The 22,025-nt window shown below is 53.0% G+C and overlaps 1 protein-coding gene across 2 annotated transcripts in view; it reads left to right on the top strand.

Moving 5' to 3' along the window:
- The first annotated feature begins 11,988 nt into the window (after positions 1–11,988).
- Positions 11,989–22,025, top strand: part of SULF2 (sulfatase 2) — a 77,827-nt gene continuing 67,790 nt past the window's right edge. For both annotated transcript variants that reach the window (XM_005862189.2, XM_005862187.2), the window contains exon 1: positions 11,989–12,264. In XM_005862189.2, the coding sequence (XP_005862251.1) occupies positions 12,090–12,264 (175 nt within the window). In that variant the 5' untranslated portion in view covers positions 11,989–12,089. The remainder of the gene's footprint in view (positions 12,265–22,025) is intronic.

Here is a 22,025-nt window from a genome sequence, read left to right as displayed (position 1 = left end):
AGGGTGACCCACACAGAAAGCAGTGACCTGGCCCCAATGTCACTGGTGCCAAGCGGAGAGACCCTGGTTTAGGGCACGGGATGCTCATTCCCCATCTTTTGTTGATAAATTTACTGAAAGAAGAAAGGCAGTGAATGAGAGCTAAACCTGGCACCAGTGAGAAGCAGGTGACAAGCCGGCTTCCGAGCCCCTGACATACGATGGAGTGCCCAGGCAAGGGTGTGTCCTGCCACCCCTCTCAGGGCAGACACTGGCTCCCACAGCAGAAGCCCCTGCCACTGGGCACGTCCGGGGAGCTGCCTGTGAAGCGGCTGCGGTTGGGAGACGCCGCATTGCCTAGGCCGAGCTCTAGCAGGTTGGGAGCTGTTTGCACCTCTCCCGCCCAGCCAGCCTGTTACTGCCCCTCCCAACCCGGAGCCCTGGCCGGGCACCCCACCAGCGTAAGTCTCCCACCACAGACAAGCCAGCGGCCACGCCATGAGACTGGGGACATCAGCTTCTCCTCCTGGGTGGCTTCCCTGTCCGGGGTGGCCCTGAGCTCACAGGGACAAAGGGCAGAGCCCGAGAGCGTCATTTCTCACATTGGCGGGGGAAGGCCTGGGGAAGTGAGGGCCACTTCCCCAAAATCAGTTCCCACTTCGGTTTGGCTTTAAGTGGCTTCCTTTCTACCGAAGAACAAGGCAGAGGGAAGTTGGGGGTTTTGTTTTTGTTTTGTTTTTTAAGTGCGAATAGAGAAATGTTGTCAGTGCAGGTATGATGAGGAAATTCCGTGCTTTGAAGTTAAGAGGGGAGATTGTCGCTGTAGCTTCCACGTCCAGGGCAAGCCTTTCTGTTTGCCTCTCTGGTCCCTTCAGAACCTCCTGCCAACCACCATGGATGTAACCTCTTCGGGTCGCATGAGGAGGAGCGGGGTCGGGACAGCCTTCAGGTCACCCCAGCCACAGAAGCTTGGCAGATGCAGACACTGAACCTGACGCACGTGGAGTTTCACTTCCTAGCAGGGTGAGGTGCAGGGGCGTGGCCCACAGGTTCTCACCCCCCGCTGTGCCCAGGCCTCTGTGACTTGGCCACGTCTGCTGTGTTTTCCACGATGGCCGTAGGATACCCCACCTCCTCACTTTCGGTGCCCATTGCATGTTCCTCAGACACCCAGGCGCATTCCTCTCTCAGGACATTTGCGCTTGTTTTTCCTGTGCCTGGAACGCTGTTTCCCTCAATGTCTGCAAGGCACATCCTTCACCTCCTTCAGGACTCTGCACAATGTAGTCTTTGAGAGGCCTTTGCTGGTCCCCATCCCCCGACCCCCCATATAAAATTGCAGCCTTCCCCCCACTAGAGCTTCTACCTCCTTCTCTCGCGTCATCTCAGGATGTGTGTGTCTGATCCATGAACGATGGTCATTTCTGGGTCCTCGGCATGTAGCCTAGGGCCTGTGCGTGGCAGGTGCTCAGTAAATATTTGTTGACGGAGGAATTAGGACCCCAGCTGCGCCAGGCCTGGGGCTGTGGGGTTAGAAGGAAACAGCCCCTCCCCATGTGGAGCTTCCAGTGGGAACAGCAACCCCCCACAAAATAGAAACCTGAACAGAAGGTGCATCGAGGAATTGCGAGCTGTGAGGAGTGCTCTCAAGAGAATAAACCTGGGTCGAGGCTGGGAGTGACAGAGGGAGGCCTGCTTCCGGAAGGGGGCCCAGGGAAGGCGCTCTCCACCTGTCCAACTGCACCCATCCCAAACGTGCAGGCCACGCCCAGGGAATAGTCTGTTTTTCTTGATGAGGAAACTGAGGCTGAATCAGGACCAGAAGTCATGACTCCCACACCCACGTTCCTTTTATCAGTTAACAAATAAGAATGAGGGAAGTTTGCCTGTGATAAGCCCTAGAATTGGGCACAGGCCTTCCGCTCAAACGCTGTGTTGTCAGATGTCTCTATACAGAGGCCGAAGGTGGCTGGGATGCCACCTGAGTCAACACTCTGCCTCCAGCTCGCTCTGCCATCTGGGCTCATTCGGTTGCAAGTGACAGAGAGAGCTACTCGGAGTGACCTAAGAAAAAAGAATTTGACTCATGTCCCTTAAGAGTCATAGTGTTGAGAAAGTTGACCTAAAAACAAAGAAAACTAGTTGGACATAGAAGAATCTATTGGTGCAAACACATGAACAAAGAACCCAGAGGTAAATCCTCCTCAGGCTTAGCTGGATCCAGTGTTTTCAAGACCCAAGTACATTCCATTCCACAGCTCTATTTCCTGTGTGTGGGCTTCGCTCGGACTCCATATGGAGTCAGAGTCTTCCCTCACCTGATGTTGAAAAGACATGGAATAAATTAGCCAGTTGGAAAGAGTAGGCCAAAGTGCTTAGATTAATCAGATTGGCCAATCACTGAGGTAGGGAGATTGGAAGGCCCTGATTGGCTCAGGTCTGGGTCTCATGGTCTAGCCTTAGAGCTTTGTAGCTGGGACCTAATTTAAACCTTAGGGACCATGGATCAGACAGAAAAAAAATCCCAAATAAAAACTGGGCACTGTTACAGAAAGTAGAGTGAGAAAATGCTAGGTGGCCCAAAGCCAGCATTTATGGAGTGCTTACTGTATACAGTTCTGTCACAAAGCCTTCACAGTATTAAGCAATTTCATCCTCACAGCTCTACCAGTGCTGTTATTGGGACCACTTTACAGGTGGAGATACTGAGGCCACAAGAGGTTAACTTACCTGCCCAACATCTAGTAAGCAGTGGAGTAACAATTCAAACCCAGGCAGCCTGGCTCCAGCTGCCCCCCGACCCCTTTTCTGCGCCTGTCAGCTCCATAAGAAGAGTTGTGTCTGTTTTTTCCCACTGGTCATGAAACAGTGCATAGCACATAGCAGATGCTCAGACATTTGAGCGTGTGAATTATATGGCCTCTCAAACACGCACTCACTTGACATGCAAAACCTTGTGATGCTCAACTTCCCAAGACTTCGAATATCTTGTTTCTAAACTTTCTTTGAGCTCTGACTGTATTACATATAGAAAATCCATGGCCCCGGCCTGACTGTTCACCTGTGGTTTGCCGTTACTACAGTCCTGTTTTCTGACCCTCCTCACCTTTAGCTGGAGTCTGTCGACCCCAGGTTTTGATATATGGACTCCTTAGAATCTCACCTCCATGAGGGCAGGGACCTCCTCTACCACCACCACCCCCCCCCCCCCAACAGCTGTTTGAAGCACCAAGAACTGTGCCTGGCACACAGTAGGCGTTTGAGACTTTCTTGTTGCATGAATAGTTATGTGGACTAATGGGTTCTTAAGCCCCTCTCTTTATGCCCTAATTTCCTTTCCAGATCCTGAGCCCTTGTCTTGAAATCTGATCTTATTCTCCTCCCTCCGAAGGACCCTTTTCTTGCCCCCCTGTCTTGCTCTTGAGAGCTGGTTTGGTTCTCTGCTCCAGCTGGAATCCCAAGAGCAGGCACGAAGAGCCACCAGATGCCCGGGACCTGGGCAAGGGAGTCGGGGAGTTGGTGGCCTGTGGGTTACAGGAGCTCCCGTCCTTCCTGTGACAGCCCTGGAGAGGAGGAGAGAAGGCTGAAAAAACCTATGTCCAGGAAGAAGGGGAGACACCAGGGAGTGTAAGGTTTAACAGATGTGTGTGTGTCATCCCCTGTCTAGACAACTTCTGGGCTGGAGATTCAGGACCACACATTTCCACCCCTCCCACTGCCTGCTATTTACTGGAGCTGTTTCCCCTCCCTGAGGCACCCTGTACTCCACCCACTTCTTCAGGGTCTACCCAAATCCTGTAGGTTCCTCAGACCTCTGTTCCTCTTAGACTTCTCAAACTTGACTCTGTAAAGACTCCTCCTGGCAGCCCTCCCTGACTTCCCCCAGGCCAGCAGTTTCCCCCTTCTTCTTCCTGTTTGTGCATCACACTTAACCTCAGCCTCTTGTGTCACTCATCACTTTCCAAGTGAGCGCAGGAGTCAAGAGATGGTTCTGGGGTCAGAAGTCCTGGGTGCAGATCTCAGCTGTGCTGTCTGCTTGCTGTGTCAGTGCTGCAGAAAACAGGTGGTGCTCTCCACCCAAAGTGTGAGCAGAGTGTAAGAAAATGAGTCACACAGACCTCTGGGGCTGGGCCGGCAGGGGGCATGTGCTGGAACCTGGAGAGGGCCGCCCACTGGAGCTGCGGCCCTCAGGAAAGCAATGGCAGCATGTGGTCATTTCCCAGGAAGGGGCCAAGGAGGGCATCTGGGAAGTACCCAGCCCCTCTCTCTTCCCTTTCTCCCTGCCAGGAGCCCAGCATGTGGTCATTTCCCAGGAAGGGGCCAAGGAGGGCATCTGGGAAGTACCCAGCCCCTCTCTCTTCCCTTTCTCCCTACCAGGAGCCAGAGAGTACGGAGCCCATTAATGTGGTCCATCCAAGTGAACCTCCCAAGCCACAAGGAAGGGAGGAGAGAGGACGGTGAGGGGTGGGTCAAGGGATGGTATCCAGCATCAAGTGGTGGTGTTGTGGTGGCAGGAACCACGGCACCAGGTGCTAGACCCGTGGCTTCAGCCACCTAGATTCTTGACTTCTGGCTAGGAAAGAATTCAGAGCCAAGACTCAAACTAGAAGAGAACATCATCTATATATATAAAAGCCTAAGTGACCGTTACGACCGGATGACCGGCTGGTAGCTGTGACAAGCACTGACCACCAGGGGGCAGATGCTCAATGCAGGAGCTGCCCCCTGGTGGTCAATGTGCTCCCACAGCCAACCTCCTGCAGCTGGCCAACCTCCCGAGGGACCCCACCCCTGCACAAATTCGTGCACTGGACCTCTAGTTTATTTACAAAATCACAGCGGTGGGAGAAGTAATTCAGAGAAAAAATGAGCTTAGAAAACAAGTTGTAGAGGCTAAGGAAGGGCCCTTGGAGCTTAGAAGTGAGGAAGACCGAGGTGACACGCTTGGGGGGTAGGAGGGGCAGAGAGGGCTAGAGGGAAGAGAAAGAGAAAGGTTTTTTGCTATCCCAGGAGGGAGGGCGAGCTGGGTCTTCCCTTCTAAGGGTTTTAAGGGCGGAGATTTTAGGGGAGGTCCCAGGGAAAGATCTCAATAGAATATTCAGCAGCTTTCCAGGTGTGTCCTCTTACGGTTTAGGTCTCCACTGATGGATTGGTTGACGCCAGGGCAGGGGGTCATTATGCAATGCAGCTGGTCCTGAGGTCAGCCATGGGGTCACTGTCTGGTTTTGTTGCTTATCTGGGCCTGGAGCTGAAATACAACTGAGGCCTAAATGTTATCTCTAGGGAGGAAGGTCAGGGGATCCAAACCTCATGACCATCCATATCATATACTAGGGGAGGAAAGGTCACCCCGGGGGCAAGTTTCCACCCTACAGTTGATTGTCGACTGCTAGACACCCAGGGCTTTCCGGCCTGGTGACCGTCTGTATCTGGCCCATGGTCCTTGCCCTGCTCGTGTCTGTCTACTGCCTACCACAGTGTGACCTTGGGCCAGTTCTTGGACCTCTCCATGCTCAGCTTGCTCATCTGCTACTCATAATGTTGTTGTAAGGGCGACATGACTTAGCACAGGAAAAGTGCTGAAAATAGGGCAGAGCCCAAGATAAACACACCATAAATTTTAGTTTTTCTTCATCATTATTATATTTGGGAGTTTATTGTGTAAGTCTGGATGCTTCCTTTTGCAGATGACAGCCCCAACTCAGACAAGCTTAAGCAACAAGGGGCACTTGTTTCAGCCTGTGACTGACTACTTGGTTCAGCCTAGTGTCACCAGCATCCCCTCTCAGGCTCCAGTTGGTACGCAGGCTGGGCTCACCCCCTTGCCTGCACCCAGCAGCCCACTCTATAATTTCTTCCCTCCCTCTGGTTGGCCAGGCCTCGGTCACATGTCTATCTCTGGGCCAATCACTGGAGCGAGAGAGATGGGATGTGCTGATTGGCTCCACCTGGGTCACATGTTCCACCCTACATTCAAACTGTACATTATCAGAATAAGGGAGCGGCAGTGCCCCCAATCACAACTGGAGTACTATACCCAGGAGGGAGAAAATGTTTGCTGAGTCAGTAAATACCTTGAGTATCTGCTGTCTTCAGCACTGTTTTAGGTGTTGGTGATTCAGGAAGCAGATGTGAACAAAGCTGACAAAAATCTGTGCCCTTAGGAAGCTAATGTTTTAGTCCAGGAAACCCACAAAGAAATAAAATATCTAGTCAGAAGTTGTTAATGCTCCTAGGGAGGGAAGAGATTTCAATTTTCGCCTCAAGGAGGTGAGGAAGGGGCCGTGAAGACATCTGGGTGAAGGCTCTAGGCCAGCCGTGGGCAAACTAAAAAATAAAACTAAAAAAAAAAAAGACCGTACCCTTTTATGTAATGATGTTTACTTTGAATTTATATTAGTTCACACAAACACTCCATCCATGCTTTTGTTCCGGCCCTCCGGTCCAGTTTAAGAACCCATTGTGGCCCTCGAGTCAAAAAGTTTGCCCACCCCTGCTCTAGGCAGTGCTGGGAGCAGCACGTGCAAAGGCCCGGGGGTGGCCTGTTTTGAGGAATGTCATGGAGGCCATGTGTGGCTAGTGCTGAGTGGGCAAGGGGGAAAGTAAAAGGTGATTACGTCAGAGAGGGGATGGAGCCAACTGTGTATAATCTCATAAGCCTTTTGGAGGGTTTGAGGGGTTTATTCTGCACGAAATGGGAGTCCTTGAAGGGTTTGCAGGGGAGGGAAATGGCCTCTTTTAACAGGTTCCTTCTGGCTGCTTGATGGAAGGAGGTGAGGGTGGAAGCAGGGAAACCAGTTAGGAGGCTGTTATAATCCAGGCAGGATTATCCTCCCACCTAACACTGTGCCTCACACATATTTGGCCCTAAACAAACACTTGTAAAGTAAATGAAGGAAGACATAAGTGCCCGGGCTCTGGACCACCTAGGAGGGTCTCCCAGTCTGCAGCCGAGGCTCCGGCACACAGGGCATCTCCGCACACCCCACACTCTCCTTTCTTCCCACCTCCCTGTGCGTTCTCCTGTCTGGGCAATGCCTTGTCCTGCCTCTGGCCACTTCCTCTCCCACCCCCCTCAGCTGCCTGATCATTTCCAACCTCCTCTTGACTTCTCTGGTTGGATTCAGGATCCCCAGAGGAAAACAGCTATCTGAGTCTTCCTGGACAGGCCTGGGGAGGTCCCAGAGGTTCCCCAAAGTTGTGGTATGCAGGGGTGGGGGTTGTCGGTCACCCTCAGACCTGCTCCTCTCTGCAGATGGGCAGATAGACCCAGACGCGGGGTGATGTTTCCGAACGCTTGGGACGTTAGGCGTTTCCTGAGATGTCATCCTGGTCTGGGAAGGTCTGTGAGAAAACACTGGGTGAAGGGAAGGGGCTGGAGGGACCCTGCCTGCCACAAGCCGGTGGGATGAGGGGGTGTCCGTGAGACGGACAGAACACGGTCATCTGTACGGATTCTCCAGATCCTCTCTCGGTTCGGCGACTTCAAATCTTTTACCAAGAGGGAGAAAAATGGAGGCAGAACCCCTTGTGTCATTTTTTCATTGATTCCTTCGGCATCTGGAGAGAGACGGGCACAAGGCCAGGGGAAGTCAGAGCCGGGGAATTCATCAAAATCGGCCCATTGATGACTTGCTCTGATGAAATAATTAGCTCCTGTTCTCTGGTTGCAGAGCTTTGACTTCCATCCAGAGCAGGAGCATCCTGACGGGTGGACTGTCGCTGCCCAGAAAGGGGGGCAGGGGTTGCTAAGAAGACAACACAGGTGCCCTGCACACATTCCCAGCTCCACCCACCATCTGGCCCAGGGCTCCCAATACAGGCTGCAGCTCCCAGCTCCCCGGGACCTCACATCACAGGCCCAGGGCCAAAAAGGCCCTCGGGGGCACCTGGTGGCCACCTACTCCGTCATTGAGCAAATATGAAAACGGAGGCTAGGAGACTGAGGAACTTGCCCAGAGATCTACTTCAAGGAGGTTCTGGTTGAGCAGGCTAATTCCCGCCACCCACTGAGCATGTGATCATGGGAAAGTGTGTTACTCTCTGGGCCTCAGCTTCCTCGTTCATAACATTAACATGCGTGTGATATCAGTGGGTGGATGTGCAGATGAAACGAGTTGAAGCATTGCCAACTGCCAATAAGCATTTGCTGTTATCACTTCTGGTATGAGAGTTGCTGTCTGTAGGGATCCTGTGTCAATTCTCTCGATACTTGATCCCTCGGAAGCATTGCCAACTGCCAATAAGCATTTGCTGTTATCGCTTCTGGTATAAGAGAGTTGCTGTGTGTAGGGCATCCCGTGGCAATTCTCTCGATACTTGATCCCTCAAAGTCAACCTGAAGGAGCATGAATGTGCATTTTAATGGGTGTACAAAGCACAAAGCATCCTGGTGTGTTTTCCAGGGGGCACATGGACCCATAAACAGCATGATTTGAGGACCCCATGATCTGGGATAATTCAGGGACTCGTTAGATGGCTAGAGCTTGCCTCCTTTCCACCTCTCCAAAGCCTCCCACTACCTCCAGGAGAGATGGTGCTAATATGCGTTGACGCCTTTAATACCTGCTCATCTCCCTTAAATAGAGAGGGCAGGTCAAGAACGGGCGAGACAGGGCTGGCCTTGGAGCCTTCAACATGAACTCGATGCTGTGATGCTGTGAGACCGAGTTAACACTGTGTCTGTTTTCTTTGACTTTGTTTGCGTGGTTCCCTGCTACAGAGAAGGTTTGCTGATTTTCCATTTATCCTTGGATACGTTTCCTTTTTCAGAATCACGTACTTATGTTTTTATTTTCAAATGCGTTCCTTTAAAGAAGCGCCTAAAGCAGATAATGGAAGGACTGTGCGGGAAGGGCAGACGTCGGGGTTGTGGCATTGGAGTGGAAGAAGCTGGGATACGTGAGATTAATGGTGAAGGGCCCACGCTGAGCAGGGAGAGCAGAGGCCAAACCCTGTCTCTGTCACTTTCTCTCGGGATCATCATAGGACCGTTAGGCCTCACCGGTTCTCAGCTGTAAAATGGGGATAATACTGGCCTAGTGCCTGTGTGAGGCAGGAGGTGTGGGGATGGACCAAGATGCTGTGAACAGAGTGCCCGACGCAAGACCCAGCTGCAGTGATAGTAATAACCTAATAACAGGTCACACTGTCAGCGATGTGTTCCGGTCAATACCATGTGCCAGGCACTACTGGTCTCAGCACTCTATTAACTCGTTAATCCCTTTCACCCATTTTATAGATGAGGAAACTGAGACACAGAGGTGTTTTTAAGTTACTTGCCCAGGGTCACCCAGCAAGTAACTCCCAAGTCCACATCTTAGCTGGCACACGACGTGGCACCAAGCAGGTGCCCAGTGCACGGCGGATGCAAGGGCTCTGGCCGCCGAGAGACGTGTGTTTTGCAGATTCTGGGGATGAAGATGGAAGTCGGTGCTTGTCCTCCAGCCCCATGAAACTCACGGTTCTCAGTCAGCTGCCCTGATAACGTGATGTCCTGTCGGAGGCCCCTGAGGCGGGGGGCCCTGTGTGGAGCCTGCCCCTGCTCCCCTAGGGAGAGGGGATTGAAGGCACTGCTCTCAGAGGCAGGCTAGGGAGCCGGGGATAGGGAGCAGACAAGGAATGGTGCAGCTCTCGGGAACTAGCAAGAGAGGGGAGCCATGACTGCCCCAGGCTCAGAGGGCAAGAGTGGGGACGGACACCCAGAACTGGGGGACAGCTGGAGCTGGGAGGGGCCCCGGCTGGAACTGCGGGCAGACTGGAGAGCCACAGGGCTGGGAGCCACTTGCTGCTGGAGAGGGAGCAGAGGAGAGTAGGGATGCTGATTGCCCACTCCTCCCGCCCTGCAGCCTCCCAGCAGGGCTTCCACTGGCGGAACCAGCAGGAAGCCAGAGATGCAGTCTGCAGCGTTCTGCTTCCTGGGGCACCGAGCAGGACGGAGAATGGACCAGGGGACAAAGATCAGCCACCCCTCGACCCTTCCTGGGGTCTTTTCAACCACAGAGTAGCCAACTCCTCCTTGGCGGCCAGGAAGGGTGATGGGGAAGGCATTGCTGCCAGAGGTCTCCGAGCCACTGAGCCTCGGGACCCAGGTTAGTGTGCAGCCCTGCCGAGCCCAGCAGAGCTCAGAGGACCTTAACAAAACCTCCACTCCTTTATTTATTTGAATATGTATTTGGCACCTGCTACGTGCCAAGCACAATCCCAGGTGCTGGGGACAAAGCTGTGATTAACACGGGCCCACTTCCTGTCCTCATGGAGCTGACCCTTCAGTGGGGGGGTGGTGGGGGACTGGGCAGTAAATAAGACAATTGCCGGTTGTAGTAGGGATTTAGGGGAATAAAACAGGTTATACAATACAGAGAATGCCTCGGGTGGGGGCAGGCACCACTTTTGATAGGTGGTCAGTGCAGCCTCTCCGAGAAGGTGACATTTGTGCCAAGACTCGTCAGCGGGGAATGAGCCCATCATACAAAATCTGGGGACAGACTCTTCCAGGTTGAAGGAGGAGCAAGTGCAAAGGCCCTGGGGCAGGAACAAGCTTGACTTGTCCAAGCAGCAGAAAGAAGCCAGTGGGGCAGGAGAGCAATTGAGATGAAGGGGGAAAGGTGGGCAGGGGCTGGATCACATGGGCCCTGGTGGCCTGGTGGGGAGTTTGCATTTTATTGCCTGAGCCCTGAGAAGCCAGGGGAGGGTCTAAGCAAGTAAGTGACGGGGTCAAGGGTGAGATGAGTGCCTTGCACTTGTACCGCCTGGAGTGAGTGCCTCACTGAGTGGTATGACCTGGTTTCAGTTTTCGGAAATTCACACTGGCTGCCCTGGGGACAAAGGAAGGGGCCAAGGGTGGGGACAGGGAGGAGACCCCGCAAAAGGCTTTTGTAGCCCCAAGGAGAAATGAAGGCAGCATTCCGCTCTGCAGAAACTGGGGCCCTTGCCGAGCTCCCTGAGCCTTGGGGTGGGGTTCCCCATGGTCCTTCAAGGTCACAAGGAGGGTGACTCAGCCTGACTCCATCAAGCTTGGTTTCCTCTCAACACGTCTGCTCTCTCTCTCTCTCTCTCTCTCTCTCTCTCTCTCTCTCTCGCGTGCCTTAAATAAATGAGACCAAAAGTCTCTATCTGGACAGGACTTGAAGGCTCATTTCCTCAAGAAATAGAAAAATGACCGCAGAGACCTGCCTGCGCCAAGCTCACCCCCCCACACACACACACACCCCCCGCCGCCCGTCCCCCAGCTTTGCGTGTGACCTGACCTGGGGTGTGGTGGGATGGGGGGGTGACTGAGGTCACAGTGGAATGTGACAGCTCTTCTGTCATTTTGTTTATTCGACCTAAAACTAATAGAATAACTTGCCCAGCTCTGGGTGTTGGCAGGTAGCCTTCACACACATCCCGACTGCATCAGGTTCTAATAACAGCCGTGTCTCCCCATGTCCCCCACTGGCTTACTGACGGGGAAACCGAGCTGGTGAGTGATGGAGTCGGGGCTGAAGCATGGGGAGCCGTCCAGCCCAGAGTGGATGGGCGCCATTCCCGCCCTGCTCTCCCGGCCCCGCCCTGAGCCACAGGCTGCCTGGGAGCCGGCTGCAGCCCCCTCCCGTCTGCCCACTGAGAAGAGATGGCCAGAAAAGGCCGCTCCCCCAAAGTGGGCTGCTTCCTTTCCTTTCTCTGGGGTGCTTTGTCTGTGGAAGTGGTTGTGTGGTTCAGTGACCGGCTGACCATCGGACTTGGGGCTTGAGCTGCCACCAGCACATCCAGCCGCCCGCGGGTCCAGGGGACAGTTCTGGCTGCAGAAGTGGTCACTGGAGGCTTCCCCACCGGCCTGTTGCTGAGCAAATGGCAAATAACTTTTCTCGTCACTTGAGCCGTGTTAGATGTTTGCTCGGCTAGAGCCGCCCTGATCAGATAAACTGTCCCTGTCCGTGCCAGAGGCCATCGGACGCCTCGTTATGCAAGTCTGAGCGGCCACAGCCGTACCGAAAGGTTGACCTGGTTCTCTTCCTGCTCCTTTAGATCCGTGAGCAGAGAGGGAAGAGGGCAAAGGAACAAGTCCACCAGGCGCAGCTCCAGACTCCTGCCTCCTGCAAGAAGGGACAGATCAACAGAAACATAAAATGGCCCGCCCCGGCCTCCTGCTCTGCCTGCTCTCCGCCGCTGTCCTCCCTCTGCTGGGCGGGAGCTCCTCCTTCCTGTCGCACCACCGCCTGAAAGGCAGGTTCCAGAGGGACCGCAGAAACATCCGCCCCAACATCATCCTGGTGCTCACAGATGACCAGGACGTCGAGCTCGGTAAGCACCCGGCCAGCAGGTGGCACCTACCCGGGCCCCCAGGGCCACCTGCTGGGGCGAAGGCTCCCGACGCAGGTGCTCATGTCAAGCTGTAGAGTCACTTCTAGTGGATTTAACCAAGTCACAGGGGTGGCCCACACCTGTGGACTCGCAAGGTGAGGGGTCTCCAGCCTTTTCCTAATGCAAAACCCTTCCTGGATTTCTCCAAACCCTTCTGAAGAAGACACGTTAAGACCAGTTCATATGTTCCTCTGATTTCTGTTGAGTACCTGCCATGTGCCAGGCATGGTTCCAGGGCCTGGAGCCTCAGGAATGATGAGGAAGGCACAGGCCTGCGCTCAGGGAGGGAGGGAGACAGACCATCCGTGCGACTGCCATTCACATGTAAAATGAAGTGATGCCCGTGGTTCCTTAGGTTTGATGGTGCTGGATGTTTTGTAAAGCAGTGTCACAAGCACGATCTCATTAGATAAGCCTGTGTGTGTATCATAATAGCCGTTTTACGTTATTTTAAAATGAAGGGATTGAAGGGGGTCCCACAGCTGGAAAGAGGGACTGAAACCCATCGGACTCCGTGTCGTTCTGGGCCCTCCTGGCAGAGCGAGGCTTGGTCCTGCCCTGTCACCCTCGCTCTCCTGCCTGAGCGTCTGTGCCCAGTGGTCAGGCCAGGGTCACAGTCAGGGCTTAGAAAATTAATTATTAATTAATTAGAATAACTTCAAGAAGGAGCAATGCTCCTGTGAACCTGAAGAGGGCGCTGTGCTGGATGGCACGGTGGTTGGAGCTGCTTTGGGTTGGTCATCAGGGAGGGCTCTCGGAGGTGGTAATGTTTGTGCTGACACTGAACAGACGGAACCACCCTCCCGTGCATAGGAATACACACATACATGTGTGAGCCCCTGCTCCACCCACCTCAACAGCTGTGGGTGGGCTCAGCTTCCGGGTGGCATCCAGGGGCAGGAAGCCATCCCTGTTGGCAGTGACCTGACCCAGTTCACAGAGATGTTGTCTCTGGTCCTGAGCTTCCTCCCCACGCAGCACTGTGGGCTCCAGGTAGAGCGGGTGAGACGGGCCCTTGCCTAGTTTAGACCACTTACACAGATGGCAGGCAGGCCCGGCAAGGCTGTGCCCCAGGGCTTCTCCAGCTCAGGCTTCCACACCTCCCCTTTATTCCTCACACAAGCCACTCCTGGGCCACACCTTTGGTTTATTGTATAAACCCGTGGTCGGCAAACCGCGGCTCTTGGGCCCCTTGAGTGTGGCTCTTCCATAAAATACCACGTGTGGGCGCGCACATACAGTGCGATTGAAACTTCGAGGCCCATGTGCAGAAGTCGGTATTTTGTGGAAGAGCCACACTCAAGGGGCCAAAGAGCCGCATGTGGCTCGCGAGCCGCGGTTTGCCGAGCCGCAGTTTGCCGACCACTGGTATAAACCATCCCCCCTGCCTTCCTCAATAAGACATGGGCTCCTCCACCCAAGCTGTGGGTGGCTTCATTTGCATGGGAAAGAGACCCCATAAATGAGGCCACCGAGAGTGAGGCCTCCAGAAAGTCTCACTTGGACTTTCTACTCCCCTGTCTCAATCTGCATGTATGTTTCCAGCCCACCTTTGAGGCTCTCCCAAGTGGAAACCGTTCTTCTTATCTTGTGCCTTCTCCCTGTTGAATTTACTGATTTTCTTGGTTCCATTTCTCTACATTAAATCCTACACCAGCGCTGCCCTGTGAAATGATAATGCCAGCCGTAAATGCAGATAACATAAGTAATCTAAAACTTTCTAATCGCTACATTTTTTAGAAACTAAAAAAGAAACTGGTGAAATTAATTTTAATGACATTTAATTTAACCCACTGTACCTGTAGTATCATCTCAACGTGTAATCAATAGAAAAAATTATTAATGGAGTATTTTACATTTTTCATATTGTTTTCAAAATCTGGCGTGTAATTTTGCACTTAGAGAACATATCTCAATTAGGACTACTCACCTTTCAGGTGCCCACTAGCCATTTGTGGCTTGTGGCCGCCGTTCAGGACAGCACACGAGCCTTTCCCATTTTCCTTCTCCTGTAAATTAGATTTCCCTTCTCATCATCAATACTACTGTGTATTGTAAATATCTGGCGGGGGCAGGGGGGGAACCTCCTAAGCAGAGGAAACAACATGTGCAAAGGCCCTGAGGCAGGGCCAAGGAGACAGATGTGGCTGGAGCCTGGGAAAGGGATGAAGGCAGTGAGATTGGAGAGCGAGGATAGAGCCAGACCCCGGAGGCTCTCCGGGGTTGTGGTGAGGAGGGCCAGTAGTTGACCAGGTGAGGGTTTGGCCTTTAGCCTCTGCCCGCTCTCAAAGGACAACCAAATATCACTGGTGGCAATCAAATTAAAGGGCTACTGGACAAGCCTGTGCAACCAAATGTAAGATTGTGATGGAGATCCAACTGCAAATCCACACCCTTTTTGGGTCCGTTATTAAAAACATGAATCAGTCTTTTAACTGCCAAGAGAGGGTGATTTATATAAATCCAAGTCGCTTCTTGTAATGATTTGTATTAATGATCACAAGTATAGATTTCTCACAGGGAGCTTATCAGAGCAACAGGAATATGCAGCCAGGAAGTAATCGGAGCCCAGAGCTTTTATTGACAAGTTGACAGACATGATCCCTATCTCCCCGGCACCGTTTAGCATGAGTCATGGTTGATAACCACGGGGCATCTGCAGGCCTCAGCCATAGGGAAGTGAGGGTTGTTTCCAGCAGAATTTTGCAGAGAACACGTGCAGGTAGCACCTGGGCTTCAGAGCACCTTGGTCCTGCCTCATGGGCCCCCTCGAGTGACTTGGTCATAGTTATGTGTGGGAATTCGAGGCACCCTGACGTTCTTCCACGCACTCAACAGATAGGTATTAAGCATCTGCTGTGCAGGGCACTGTCCTGGGAGCCTCAGGACTAGGGAAGGCTCATTCCAGGCAAAGATACGGAGTTAGAAATGAGCTGGGTGGGTAGGGACAGAAGGACTGTTGTGAGCGGTAGTGGAGCTAGCTGGGGTATATATAAATGGAGAGACCTGAGGCCAGGAGCCGACGGGACCAGGTCGCAGGGCACCTTGTGGGCATGGTGAGGTTTGGAATTTTATTCTTAGTGAAACAGACCTGGATTGGGGACCTTAAGCAGGGGAGGGCCGTGATCTACCTTAGGTTTCAATAGGATCCCTCTGATTTTATGTTGAAATTAGCTCGCAGAGAACAAGAGCAGAGACAGGGACACTCATTCGGAGGCTGGTGCAGTGACTGGGCAGGTGATGGTGGACGCTGGGACCGGAGCAGAGCGGTGGAAGGGGCGGGACAGTGATGGATGGGTTAGAGGTCGGGGGTTCAGGAAAAGAGGGCTTCGAGATGACTCCTAAACTTTTGGCCTGAACCAGGGTGAGTGATTAATACCCATTTGTAGAAACAACACATTTTTGCTGCAGCAACGTGATCTAACTAAGCCTCATGCCCGAATCTGAGTGTAAGTCTGCATCTGTGACTCTCAAAGCCAGTAGGCTGTGCAATTGTAGGAAAAGTGCGTGTGATGAGGACATGGGAGAGAGGAGAGCAAAGAAATCCATGGCTTAAATACATAGATTCATTCTATTGTTTTATAGATAGAGAGACCGAGGCCCAGAGAAATGAAGTTTCTTGTCCAAGGTCACACAACTAGAACATGGTTAAACAGGATTTGAACCCAGCCCAGCTCTGCTTAACCAGTCTCCTGGGATGGCTGTTATTTCTAGACTAAAGGCCTGACGCACGAAATTCCTGCAAGGGACTCGGCTCTCCCAGCCGCTGCGGCTTGCCTCAGCCCTCGCAGCCCCGGCTTCAGTCTCCTGGGATGGCTGTTATTTCTAGACTAAAGGCCCGATGCACAAAATTCCTGCAAGGGACTCGGCCCTCCCAGCCACTGCCTCAGCCCTCGCAGCCCCGGCTTCATCTGGTCTAATTAGCATATTACGCTTTTATTATTAAGTTAGTGTGTTTGTTTGTTAGTTTTCACCAGTACAAATACCATGGCCAGAAGTGTCTTTATACACACATTTTTGCACACCCAAAGATAAATTTCAGGAAGTGGATACATGGGTGGATGGTAGGTTTAGAGCCCTGGTTTTCCATGGCACCTGTCAGCTCCCACCTCGAAGCACTAACTTGCATAGATCGGTGCCTGCTTGTACTCCCTTCCCCTAATGAGCCAGCCCCTCCAATGGCAGGACTGGCTTTTGAAGGAGGCTGCCTTCCCCCAGGAGGTGAGGGATGGGAAGGTGGCAGTGGGGGGGAAAGGGGGCTTTTTATAAACCGCTAGACAGACCCAGATCAATAATGCATGTTCCCAAAAAGGCCAGCACATTATCTCACAGTCCGAGACAACTGGCACACAGAGGGCGGTCCTAAAAAATTTATCATCTGCTATTTTCTGTTCATCCGTGTGGCAGTTCTGATGGTTCTCGGGGCTGGAGACTTCGCGACTGAGATAATTTCCAGGCTTTCTTCCAGTCCCAGGGTGGAAAACAGCCGTCCATCCTAATTAGGGTCTGCTTCAGGGAATCGGTGCGGGACGCAGCACAGAAGAGGGACTGCTTGTCCTGTTTTCTAATTGCAAGGCCGCAAGGGGAGGGCTGCCTATGCGTGTTTCCTTTCCCTACATGCATCTGACACACCTCCTTGAGCTGTCACTCAGAAATGTCAAATGCCCAAGGGACCTGGTCCCAGGGCATATGAGTCAAGACATGGCCTCAATTCTCAATACATGTTCAAAGCCATTGGGAAAACCCCTGGGTTTGGGTGGCCTTCAGAGACCAGCAGAGTCTTCGCTGGCCTTCAGCAGCAGATAGGAGGTTCTGAAGAAGCACACGGAAGCCAAGTCTTGCTCGCACATGTCCTTTGGTCAGAGGGCCCATGGACCGGTGGACCCTGCCAGGGTTTACTGGTCTCATTCGGTCCCGACGATCCTTGGGTGAGCCTCGGGGGCTGGGGCGGGCTCTGAGACACAGGTGAGGTAGACACAGGCCCCGCTGGAGCAGGGGAATACTTGCAGCATCCCAGGGCCGTCCGTTCTATTATTTGAAATTTTCTTTAACGAGACTTACTTTTTTAGACTTAAATATTCTTTTGAAAGGAAGCTCTAAATTACTACTGAAAATGAAAACCCAGTATCCATTGCCTTCGGGAAAAGGTCACTGCCAAACCCAGTACAACGGGAACAGCAGTGTTTTGACATTTCAGCAAGATGCTGCCTCCCACGGGGCTGGCATGAGGACAAGGAGCGGGGAGTCGGGGTGACTCTCTAAAGCAAAATTCAAGAGCTGGTACCCAAAGAAGGCGGAATGCCTGGTGTGCGGTCAAGTCCAGGAGATGCCCACAGCACCCTTACAGGCTCTCTCTGAATTAGGTGCTCGGAGGGTGGACCAGATTCATTCACTCACAGGAGGGTTTAGCAGGTATAGTGAGCACCTACAACCTGGCAGCAAACAAAACAGGCAACATCTCTGCTGTTATGGAGCTTACATTCTAGTGCAAGAGTTATTTAAAAATGCGTGTAAAGTATATAGAGCATAAGGTAGTGGAAAGTGATAAGAAGAATGAAGCAAGGAAGGGAAGCCAGCTAGGAAAGGGGTGGGGAAAGGAAGCGTGTGATTTGATGTAGGGCAGCCTCACTGAGAAGGCAAGGGAAGGAAGGGAGCCAGTCAAAAGGGTTCCCCTGGGGAAGAGCATTCCAGGCAGAGGGAACAGAGGGTGTGAAGGCCCTGAGGTGGAAGCAGGCTCACAGAGCAGCTAAGAGGCCTGATTGGCAGAGCAGTGGGAGCATGGGGACCAGGAGGAAGTGAGGTCTGAGAGGTAACAGGATGGTGGGAGGGTGGGTCACACAGGGCCTCTGAACCAGGGAGAGGACTTTGGCTTTCTACTGAGTTGGGTACCAGTAGAGAACATTGAACAGAGGAAGAACATCATCAGACATATGTCTTCATACGACCCCTCTGGCTATTATATGAAGAACAGACTAACGGGATGTAATAGAGCAGGGACTACAGTGAGGAGACGACAGCAATGGTCCAGGCAGGAGGTGATGGAGGCTCAGACCCGAGTGGGGAAGCGGGGTCAGATGCTGCACGTGGAGGGTGGAGCTGATAAGTTGTGCTGATGAATCTGATGTGAAGCGGGAGCGAAGAGTCAAGAATAATTCCAAGATGTTGACCCAGACATCTGCAAGGAGGGATTTTCTGTTTACGGAGATGGGGAAAGCTGTGGTGGGGACCCGGTCAATGGCAGATGCCTGGGAACTGCCAAGAGGAGCTACCCAAGGAGCCAGCCTTCAGAGAAGGAAGGGAAGCCAGCTAGGAAAGGGGTGGGGAAAGGGAGAGTGTGATTTGATGTAAGGTAGCCTCGCTGAGAAGGCAAGGGAAGGAAGGAAGCCAGTCAAAGGGGTTCCTCTGGGGAAGAGCATTCCAGGCAGAGGGAACAGTGGGTGTGAAGGCCCTGAGGCGGAAGCAGGCTCACAGAGCAGCTAAGAGGCCTGATTGGCAGAGCAGTGGGAGCATGGGGACCAGGAGGAAGTGAGGTCTGAGAGGTAACAGGATGGTGGGAGGGTGGGTCACACAGGGCCTCTGAACCAGGGAGAGGACTTTGGCTTTCTACTGAGTTGGGTACCAGTAGAGAACATTGAACAGAGGAAGAACATCATCAGACATATGTCTTCATACGACCCCTCTGGCTATTATATGAAGAACAGACTAACGGGATGTAATAGAGCAGGGACTACAGTGAGGAGACGACAGCAATGGTCCAGGCAGGAGGTGATGGAGGCTCAGACCCGAGTGGGGAAGCGGGGTCAGATGCTGCACGTGGAGGGTGGAGCTGATAAGTTGTGCTGATGAATCTGATGTGAAGCGGGAGCGAAGAGTCAAGAATAATTCCAAGATGTTGACCCAGACATCTGCAAGGAGGGATTTTCTGTTTACGGAGCTGGGGAAAGCTGTGGTGGGGACCTGGTCAATTGCAGATGCCTGGGAACTGCCAAGAGGAGCTATCCAAGGAGCCAGCCTTCAGAGTTCAGGAGAGAGTCCCAGGCCTGGGTGGGCCTGGACCAGGGAAGCGTGGGGATTGCATGCAGATGGTTTGCCTGTTGGGGCTTTCCTGGGTCCAAGACCCTCACAAGGTTCTCAGAGGTCTGGGATCCTAAAAATTGCAGGCCTCCAGCCTGAAGAGCTGCTTGTAGAAGGGGCTGGCCTTTGAGAGAAAGGCCGGGGAGGGTTTCTGGCCAGGCACTTGTTTTCCATTTCCATCTGTGAACACAAGGAAACCACACCCTGAGCTGCAGACTGATATCCCGGAGTCAGTTCGACATGGCAGGCTTGGGTGCTCTGCAGCGGCCAAGCGGCTGGACGCCCAGGACAGGTGCCCAGATTCCGGACGCCAGGTCGGGGGTGACTTCCAGCTCGGCCTCTGAGGTTCCAGCTCCTGACTTTGTGCTGCTCGCTAGGGTGGGAAAAGCATGTCGAGGCAGGTTATCTCGGGAAGAAGAGGCTCATTTGGACCCACCCTGGTGTTCAACTTGCCAAGCACATTCCTGCAAGACTTTTTTTTTTTCTCAATTCAGCAACACTTGGGAAATCGCTTAAATTCTGGAAGCTAAGTATATCGGGATTAAATTCGGCTGCATGTAAAAGAAAATATAAAATAGCAATGGCTTAAACAAGATAGGAGTTTGCATCTCACTCACATAAAAATATCTGGAAGTTGGCAGTCCCGGGCTGGCACGGTGGCTTCAAGGTTAGCTGGGACCCCAGCTCCTTCTCTGCCTTTCTGTTGCACCATGCGTATCGCCTGGCTTCCATTTTCAAGGCATCCTCGTGGTGCAGAATGGCTGCTTGAGCTCCATCCATCACAGCCATATTCCAGGTAATAAGAAGAAAGATGCAGAAGAGCAAAAGGATGGGCCTTCCAGTTGCATCAGCTCCTCTGAAGGACCTCATCCCAGACATCACACACCTCAGAGCTTATGAGCCCCGTCATCTCAGCAAAAAAAATGTGGGGCACACAAGACATTTGAGTTCAAGTGGTAATGCAGCACCCAAGGTTAGTTAGTAGCAGTGGGGTCATCCCCACCCAAAATTAAGGGAATGAGAGGAGCGAATGGTTACTGGAAACTGGAGACACCAAGACCACCTACCAGGAGCTGTCACCCTCCGTCGACACCACAGGATCCATACCCCAACCTCAGTTCATCTTTCCCTGATCTACCAAGCCCCGCGTTGGCCATACCCAGCCCAAAGCCAGAGAGTGAAGTCACCTGTGGGTACAGCTCCGGGTCAGCTCCCTACCCCCGACCCCCCAACTGGAGAGCTGGGCAGAGGGAGGCTCCGGAAGGCCAGTGAGGACCACGCCCACATGTGGCTACAAGAGAGGCTCGGAAGCTAGTTTCCTGGCTGAGTGCATCGAAGATTAAACCAGGACCTGTTGAGAAGAAGGGGAAACAGATTTTGGTGGGTTGCCCAGGGTCGTGGCCCAGCCAAGATCAAGAGCAAGGGTCCCAGGGAGGGGCAGCACCTCTGGCAGGGGCGGTGTGGTTATGGAATGGGTGCTGCATGTGAGAAGGAGTCATTCGTGTGGAAACGGGGGTGGGGGAGCATCTCAGGCAGGAGGTGTGTGGCAGGAAGGACAGCCAGCGGGACCTGGGAGTGAGCAGGAGAATGCTGGGGGTGGGCAGAGGGGCGATGGGGGAGGCCAATAGAAAGTCACTGAAACGTTCTGAGCAGGCCACATGCATGACTCATGTTTTCAGCGGTCCATCTGGCCAAGGGTAGAAAGGGGGTGACCCGGGGACAAGAGCAGAATCAGGGAGACCAGTTGTCCACGTGGGAGAGGATGGGGGCTCTCAGAGGGAGAGGGGTGGATGGAGCGTGTCCTGTTCTGAAGGTCTGGCAGCAGAACTTGTTGATGGATCGCAAGTGGGAGGGGGGTGAAGGAGAATCAAGGATGACTCCTAGGTTTTTGGCTGAGCTGTTGGGCAGATGGTGGTGCCATTTACAGAGATGGGAGACTGGGGGAGGAGGAACGGGTTTCCAAGCTTACGACTGACGTCGGCCTGCTGTGCCACCATCACCCACCAGGCCAGGGGCTAGGGGACTGGCTCTGTGCAGCCCGCCCTGAAAAACGGGCAAAGGGCAGAGCAGGCTGGAGATCCCAGGGGCGGGGGGGAGGTGGGGGCGCGTTGGAGGATTACAAGTGAAAGGAACGTTTCTGGGTGGAGCTTCACAGAGAGGAAGGGACCAGTGATTGCCATTTATTACCAGGGGGACCTGCCCTTTCCCAGGGTCCCTCTGCCACCTCCTCTCCATGGAGAACGACCTCATCAGAATTTCCTCCCTGAACCTTCTGCAGCCAGAGCCAGCAGAAGGCAGAGGAGGAAAAATTAACTTCCTGATCTCTCTGACAGCCCAGTGTTCATTAATGAAATTCCAATACTGCCTCTTCGACATCTGCTTAATTCATTAGGAACCAATTTCGAGCCTTAGCTTTTCATAGCTAATGACAGAAATTGCATTCGACTTCACTTTGTAATATCCAAGAACCAGGAATGGTTTCCCCTTGGCCACCATGTGGTGAGGAAATCTCGGGTTTTGAGAAGCAGGTCCCAGGAACCCAGTGTCGTTATTCTGAATTGTTGCCAACAGACAACAGTGAGCCCATTCCAGCCCGGGAAACAATGGAGTCCTCAGCTCCAGATGTG

The sequence above is a fragment of the Myotis brandtii genome, unplaced genomic scaffold, assembly GCF_000412655.1.
Source record: "Myotis brandtii unplaced genomic scaffold, ASM41265v1 scaffold161, whole genome shotgun sequence".
In the NCBI taxonomy this organism is placed as follows: Eukaryota; Metazoa; Chordata; class Mammalia; order Chiroptera; family Vespertilionidae; genus Myotis; species Myotis brandtii.
The sequence above is the reverse complement of the archived record's forward strand: the minus strand, read 5'-3'. Positions and strand labels throughout refer to the sequence as shown.